This window comes from Sus scrofa, chromosome 3 (assembly GCF_054392235.1).
Source record: "Sus scrofa isolate SSC_HxYL_T2T_F1_AM1 chromosome 3, Sscrofa_HxYL_maternal_Yorkshire_Landrace_v2.0, whole genome shotgun sequence".
Taxonomy (NCBI): Eukaryota; Metazoa; Chordata; class Mammalia; order Artiodactyla; family Suidae; genus Sus; species Sus scrofa.
The window spans coordinates 17,359,485-17,367,396 of record NC_139385.1 but is presented as its reverse complement, the minus strand read 5'-3'; the positions used below and the strand labels follow the sequence as shown (position 1 = coordinate 17,367,396).

The 7,912-nt window shown below is 52.2% G+C and overlaps 1 protein-coding gene across 1 annotated transcript; it reads left to right on the top strand.

Moving 5' to 3' along the window:
• Nucleotides 1-97: 97 nt before the first annotated feature.
• Nucleotides 98-6,639, top strand: ORAI3 (ORAI calcium release-activated calcium modulator 3). Its single transcript, XM_003481021.5, has 2 exons — nucleotides 98-561; nucleotides 4,915-6,639. The coding sequence occupies exons 1-2, from the start codon at nucleotides 334-336 to the stop codon at nucleotides 5,581-5,583; spliced, it is 897 nt and encodes a 298-aa protein (XP_003481069.1). The 5' UTR covers nucleotides 98-333; the 3' UTR covers nucleotides 5,584-6,639.
• The last annotated feature ends 1,273 nt before the right edge of the window (nucleotides 6,640-7,912 follow it).

Sequence of the window (7,912 nt, the reverse complement as noted above, 5' to 3'; positions counted from 1 at the left end):
AAGTTCCCGGTGGACTGGGGTCTCGGGGTCCCTTGGGCTCTCTGCCGATGGTCCCCCCGGCTCCACCCCATCATGTGGCCGCCCCGGCTCCGCCTCCGCCCCAGTTCCTGTTTCGGCCTCGGCTGTCCTGCTTCAGCCCCTAGGGCTCCCCTCAGACGCCTGCTCTTCCTGCTCCGCCCGGGCCACGTCTTCCCGGGTGCTCGCCGCTCGCATCCTCGCTCGCCCCGCCGGGGGATGGGCCCTTCCCCTGGCCTGGGCCGACCCTGCTGGGGTCCCCGAGGCGACTCGGCCCCACCTTGACCGACCAGCCCGCCCGGTGCTGTGGCCCCCAGAATGAAGGGCGGCGAGGGGGACGCGGGCGAACAGGCCCCGTTGAACCCGGAGGCCGAGAGCCCCGCGGGCTCGGCCACGTACCGAGAGTTCGTGCACCGCGGCTACTTGGACCTCATGGGGGCCAGTCAGCACTCGCTGCGGGCGCTCAGCTGGCGCCGCCTCTACCTCAGCCGGGCCAAGCTCAAAGCCTCCAGCCGCACGTCTGCCCTGCTCTCGGGCTTCGCCATGGTGAGGGGAGGGGAGGGAAGGGGCGCACAGGGAGGGAGCGAGGCACGTGGGAGGGACCGCGCCCGCGCTGGAACGATGTGAACGGGTACCCAAGGGGGACAGGGTGAAGGGAAGGCAGAGAGCGGTTTTTAAGAGAGAAAAGGGGAATAAACGAGGTCTCAAGGGACTACACATGTCTCTTAGGGTGTGGGTGGGGTGTGTAAACAGGCCCCTAGCATTAACTGGACCAGAGGGAAGACTAATCCCAAGGCATGGGGGACACAAATAATGTTTTGGAGGCAGACAAGTCACCAAGGGGGGAAACGTGTGCAAGGCTGGAGCAGAGAGGTACAGAAGGAGCGCAGTCCAGCACAAGTGGTTGCTAGGTCCCCATGAGAGGTGCAAAGACGAATCAGACAAATCAGAGCTGGGGCGGGGAGGGGGTGTTGAGAGAATAAACTACATGGCCACCCAACAAGTGGGCCCATAGCAAGGAGGGCGGCCAGGCCCCACCTGGCACAGAGTGCTTCGTGTAGGCCACAGAAGCTTTGGTAAGGAAGGATGCCTGTGAAGAAGCCCCTAGGGAGAGAAGCTGTTGAGGAAGCTGATAGATGATTCTAGAGATGATAAACTCCAAGTGTGAGCAGATGATATCAGCTAACGGTTCACATCCGTATCAGCCTCACAGGAAGTGGGACCAGGGAGGGGAGGTCCTGTGGTGAGGAGTCAGCAGACATAAGTCCTGGCTCCTTGCAGCCTGTGCTTAGCTGTGTGACCCTGGATAGGCCTCCACCCCCTCACGGGCCAGTGGGAAGTTGTGGGACCATGGAGGGTGCGCCCTCTGTATCCTGCCAAGTACCAGCCCCAAGGTGAGCCAATTCTCATCATCAAACCCCAGGTCTGAGCATGTCAGAGCAAGACGCACATCAGGGGTGGGCGAGACTACCTCTTAACTGGACAGGCGTGGAGATCAAGGTCCAGAATAGGGCAGTGGCTCTGCCAAGAGCACTCAGCAGATGAAGGATAGAGGATAAACTAGGACCCAGGGTCGCTGAACTGTTAGTCCAGGGTTTCCCATCATCACAACAGGAAGGGGAAAATGGGCTGGAGGGGGATCCTCATAGGAACATGACAGGGCTGTCAGGATGGGGGCGAAAAGGGGTCGTAGCACTAGGTGATTTGGCTTAGTCCCCGCCCACTTTGCCACAACCTCTGCATTTGAATGATGAGATGGAATGTTTATCCTTTTTTTTTTTTTTTTTGGCACATCCACGGCATGCGGAAGTTCTGGGGCCAGGGATTGAATTGATGCCACAGCAGTGACCCCAGCAGTGGCGGCAACCACGCTGGATCCTTAACCTGCTGCGCCACAAGAGAACTCTGAAAGTTTCTATCCTTAAGGGTCATCCTAGGTATTGTTTTCTATGTGGGGGTCCAGGATCCACAGGCCCCAGATCCTCAGCTCACATTTCCTGATGTGGGGTCATCTCAGGACAAGGAGCTTTACCTGCACAGACTGCAGAGGGATGGGAGCAGCCTGTGGACCTGCCTGAGATGCCCCCGACTTCCGGCCTATTCCCAAGGGGACTATTCCCCCTGCTGCTGCCCTTGCAGTTTGCTGGGGTGACAGCTTAAGTCCCAAGACTTTCTCTGCAGGACCAAGAGGCAAGATAAGTAGGGGTTTTGGTGTTTTTGGCCACATCTGCAGCATGTGGAAGTTCCCAGACCAGGAATTGAACCCAAGCCACAGCAGTGACCCAAACTACTGTAGTGAAAACGCTGGATCCTTAACCTGCTGTGCCACAAGGGAAATCCCAGATGAGTAGGTTCTTGGGGCAGGACTGGCCCTGGTCCTGCCAGGGGAGAGCAAGGCTAGGTCAGGCTCTGGGAGAAACCAGGACTGGGCTGGCCCAGATCCCTGTCTGTGGAAAACAGCTGCTAACACCTGCCATGGCCCAATTTCTCAAAATATTCAGCCTTGCCTTCCTACCACCACCCTCCTGGCTCAGCAGTAAGAACCTGACATAGTGTCTTTGAGGATGCAGGTTTGATCCTTGGCCTGGGTCAGTGGGTTAAGGACCTGGCATTGCCCTAAGCTTCGGCATAGGTCGCAGATGCGGCTCAGATCCTGCATTACTGTGGCTGTGGTGTAGGCCGGCAGCTGCAGCTCTGAATCAACCCCCAGCATGGGAACTTTCATATGCCACAGGTGTGGCCAAAAAAAAAAAAAACAAAAACAAAAACAGGTATAGGGAAAGATCTCTATTCTGGAATCCAGGTGGCCTTGGTTAGCATAATATTATACACATTGTATTGAACTGTCACTAAGTACCAGGCACTATGCTTAAGGCTTTTATGTGAATCATCTTTTATCCTATGGAGTAGGTACCACTACTAGGACCATTTTCCAGATGAGAAAACTGAGGATCAGAGATGTTAAGACACCTGCCCAGGGTTCCACAGCAAGCAAGTGGCAGGATTTGAATTTATTTATTTTTATTTTTATTTATTTATTTATTTATTTTTGTCTTTTTGCTATTTCTTGGGCCACTCCTGCAGCATATGGAGGTTCCCAGGCTAGGGGTTGAATCGGAGCTGTAGCTGCCAGCCTACGCCAGAGCCACAGCAACTCGGGACCCGAGCCGTGTCTGCAACCTACACCACAGTTCACGGCAACGCTGGATCGTTAACCCACTGAGCAAGGGCAGGGACCAAACCCGCAACCTCATGGTTCCTAGTCGGATTCGTTAACCACTGTGCCACGACGGGAACTCCAGGATTTGAATTTAGACAGTCCAGCTCTGGATTCCAGGTTTATACAAGCCTAGAACAGGGTCATCAACTCAAATGTTTGCAAAGGCCATACCAGCAGTATAGATGTCAAGTTCAAAGGGTGGGGTCTGTGGCTCTCAAGAGGCTCTCATGACCTATCCAAAGGGAGCAGTCATGACTCAACTCTAGCTGATAGTTGTCATGCAGGAATGTGGGCCTGGTGTAACTAGACCTTCCAAATTTCCAAGAGGATCTAGAAATAGGGATGTTTACATGAAATCTCTTGAGTTTTAGAAGTTGGCAACCTACTTAAAAAAGACGCACTGAGCCAAGCAAAACATGTTTACAAAACTGGCTTGGGTTTGTGATGTGCCAATTTCCAGATTCTGGCCTTGGACTTTAGCATTAACTCTAATAATAACAGCAAGTATTTACCTGAGCAAACTATGTACTTGACACAGTTTTTAACACTTGATGTATATTATCTCATTAAATTTTCACAACAATACTATAAGACAGGTATGTGTGGGAGTTCTCTGGTGGTGCAGTAGATTCAGGATCCACTGTTGTCACAGCTGTGGTTCAGGTCATTGCTGTGACATGGGTTTGATTCCTGGCCCAGGAACTTCTGCATGCTGTGTGCGTGGCCAAAAAAAAGAGAGAGAGAGACAGGTGCTATTATCATTCTCTCCTCCAGATGAGGACATTGAGGCACAGAGAGAACTAAACTACTTGCTCAAGATTACACGGATTGGGAATTTCCGTTGCAGCTTGGCAGGTTAAGAACCTGACGTCTCTGTGAGGATGTGGGTTCAATCCCTGGCCTCGCTCATTGGGTTAAGGATACAGCATTGCTGTGAGCTATGGTATAGGTTGTAAATGCGGCTCAGATCTGGAGTTGTCGTGGCTGTGGTGTAGGCTGGCAGGTGCAGCTCCAATTCGACCCCAGCCCAGGAACTTCCATATGCCGCAGGTGCAGACCGAAAAAAAAAAATAGAAAGAAAGAGAGATTGAGATTACACAGTTTGTGGTGCTGAAAACGAACTCAGGCAGCCCCACTCCAGAATCTGTGCTTTTTTTTTTTTTTTTTTTTTTTTTGTCTTTGCCAGGGCCACATCCGCGGCATATGAAGGTTCCCAGGCTAGGAGTCAAATAAGAGCTGTAGCCACCAGCCTATACCACAGCCACAGCAACTCGGGATCCGAGCTGCGTCTGCTACCTACACCATAGCTCAGGGCAACGCCAGATCCTTAACCCACTGAGCAAGGCCAGGGTTGAACCTGCGTCCTCATGGGTCCTCAGTGGTTCGTTAACCACTGAGCCACGACGAGAACTCGTGCTTTTTAACTCCCATGTTATAACAAGATTTGTCAGGAACATGGCATCCAGCCCTCCTGATAGCCGAGTGGGGAAACCGAGGTCTGGAATAGGACAGAGTCTTGCCAAGGCTGCCCATTCATTCCCTCAACAGACTGCATGCCTTCTTTCTGCCAAGCACTGTTCCAGGTCTTAGGGATGCGTCAGTGATGAATGACAACAGGCAAAAAACCCCTCTACTGTTGAGGTTATGAGCACTCAACCCATCCCCTCTTGTCCCCACAGGTGGCCATGGTAGAGGTACAGCTGGAGAGCAAATACGAATACCCGCCGGGCCTGCTGGTGGCCTTTAGTGCCTGCACCACGGTGCTGGTGGCTGTGCACCTCTTTGCACTCATGGTCTCCACGTGTCTGCTGCCTCATATTGAAGCCGTTAGCAACATCCACAACCTCAACTCTGTCCACCAGTCTCCACACCAGCGACTCCACCGCTATGTGGAGCTGGCCTGGGGCTTCTCCACTGCCTTGGGCACCTTCCTCTTCCTTGCTGAAGTTGTCCTGGTTGGCTGGGTCAAGTTTGTGCCCATCGGGGCCCCCTCGGGCACATCAGCCCCCATGGTACCTGCCTCCCAGGTGCCTGGGACTCTGCCACCAGTGGCCACCGCCCTTAGTCCAGCTTCCAAGCCATCCTCTGCATCTGTAGCCCCGTCACAGGCTGAGCCACCTGAGGCCTGCCCACCTCGGCAAGTGTGTGGCGGTGGTGGTGGTGGGGGGGGCCATGGACCAGGCTGGCAAGCAGCCATGGCCTCCACGGCAATCATGGTACCTGTAGGGCTTGTATTTGTGGTCTTTGCCCTGCATTTCTACCGCTCCTTGGTGGCACACAAGACAGACCGCCACAAGCAAGAGCTAGAGGAGCTGAGTCGCCTGCAGGGGGAGCTGCAGGCTGTGTAAGGCTGGTGTTAGCCACACTGCAAGCACTGCCTCCTTCAGGGGTCTGACTGAGGCCTCAGGTCTACAGACCCCATTCCCTGCCCCTGCCTGGAGCTACTTCCTGTGGCCACTCAGGTAGAGAACAGATTTCTGCCCTCAGGGCCCTTTGGGCTGGGCCTTGGGGTGGCTCCCACATTCCCAGGGATTCTCCCTGTCACTCTGTCCCATGGGTTTTGTAAGCTCTACTGTGCACTTGGGCTGGGAGGAGCAAAGGAAGAGGAAGGTCCTCAGTCCAAGGCTGATGCTGTAGGTAGAGGGGAAGCAGGGAGATCCTGGTCAGACCTTTGGTGCCGACCCTTAGCCACTTGCCTCTACACAGAATGTGGAGGTCGGTTGGAGGGTTACACGCCCACCTAGCTGCCCCAGAAGGCAGCCAATCCTTGCTTCGCTTCTGTAGAATTTGTTTTATGGCTGGCATCTGGGGGGTTGCAGGGTAGAAGAGGTTTTCCCCATCCTCAGATTTTTTTTCCCTTAATTTTTTTTCCTTTTTGGTCGCCCCAGGACATAGGGAGTTCCCAGACGAGGGATCAGATCCAAGCCTTAGCCGATACCTAAGCTGCAGCTGCACCAATGCCAAATCCTTAACTCACTGTGTGGGGCCGGGATTTGAACCTACATCCCAGGGCTCCCAAGATGCCACTGATCTCGTTGCACCAGAGCAGGAACTCCCCATCCTTAGATTTTGATGGGTTGCCCACTCTCACTTTGGTTGCTTCAGAGAGGGATTTGAATGTTTCTACCCCAGGCATAGGTCCAGCCTTTCCAAGGGGGAGCCTCCCTATTTGGAGGAGGTTCAAGTGCCCGCTCCACTGCTCTAGACCCACACTTATGCTTTTATATCTGGTTCTCACTCTCCTGGCCCAGGGATGGGTGTTGGTGTGCCCAGCCTGACTCCCTAGCAAGGGTTGGGTTGGCATGTAAAGGAGACGGTCCATTCCAGCCCTTGGAATACAGAACTATTCTGACACTGAATTTTTGATGCACCTGATTTTGTATAATAAATTGTTTCACACATGACCTTCTGGCTGTGAATGGGGGGAAGGGGAGGCCTCCTTGGGAACTGGTGACTTGTTCTTAAGAGTCAAGAGGCAAGTGTCACTGAGGGCAGAGCAGGGTGGGAGTAGAGGGGAGTGGGTTCTAGGTATGACCCCTTTCTGGTGCTGACAGGGGCCAGTGACTTCTGAATGTGGAGACTGAGTTATTCCTTTTTTTTTTTTTTTTTTTTTTTTTTTTTTTTTTTTTTGCTTTTTTAGGGCCACACCTTCAGTACATGGAGGTTCCCAGGCTAGGTGACGAATCGGAGCCACAGCTCCTGGCCTATACCACAGCCACAGCAACATGGGATCCAAGCCGCGTCTGTGACCTACACCACAGAGCACGCCAACGCCAGATCCTTAACCCACTGCGTGAGGCCAGGGATCAAACTGGAAACCCCATGGTTCCTAGTCAGATTCATTTCTGCTGCACCACAAGGGGGGACTCCTGAGACCGAGTTATTCTAAAGCTAAAGGCTTTTGCACTGTGGTTCCTGAGCCCAGGGTCTCCAACTCTTCCACTGAGGATTTAATATGTTCCTTGTAGTGTTAAATTACTTTTCTTGAGTGACTACTACATACTAGGGGCTTCTCCTAGGTAATGTTTTTCCTTTTCTTTTTCTTTCTTTCTTTCAAGGTAATCTTATTTAATCCGTTTATTTACAATCACCTCAAGAGAAAGGTCTTTGTCATTACCATTTCAGAGATAAATTAGCTAGGAACTCCTTTAAGAAGACTGAGGCTCTTGCCCTAAGCCACTTAGTCATTATAAACTAGGACTACCTTTATCACCATGCAGGGAATCTTTTGTTTGAGAAAAGGAACCAATATCTTTCAACTGGGACAGAAAGGAACCTGATCTCATAGCCTACCCTCTACTGTAAATTAATTTTTTCAACTTTTCAAAATTGTGAAGGATCCTAATCCTTTCTTAGGATTCTTTTGGTGTGAGACCTCGGACCTATTACTCTATTGCTATTACTTAAATTTGTAAATTTGGGAGCTCCCCAATGGCCTAGAGGTAAAAAAAAATCCCACCTTGTCACTGCTCTGCCAAAGTTTGATCCCTGGCCAGAGGAAAAAAAAATTGTGAATTTGTATGAACCAGGCCTCGAGGGCCCCTCCTGCAGTTTTAACACCTACAGTCGTCTTGCATGACAGTAATCAACATCCATTTTCAGAGAAAGAATCTGAAGCCTTAAGAGGTCAGTGACTTGGCCAAGGTCATACATCGAGGGACTCATACACACATATCC

Coding starts and splice junctions, on each gene's coding strand:
- ORAI3 (XM_003481021.5), top strand. CDS start 334: ATGAAGGGCGGCGAGGGGGACGCGGGCGAACAGGCCCCGTTGAACCCG. Junction 562..4,914: donor TGCTCTCGGGCTTCGCCATG/GTGAGGGGAGGG, acceptor TTGTCCCCACAG/GTGGCCATGGTAGAGGTACA.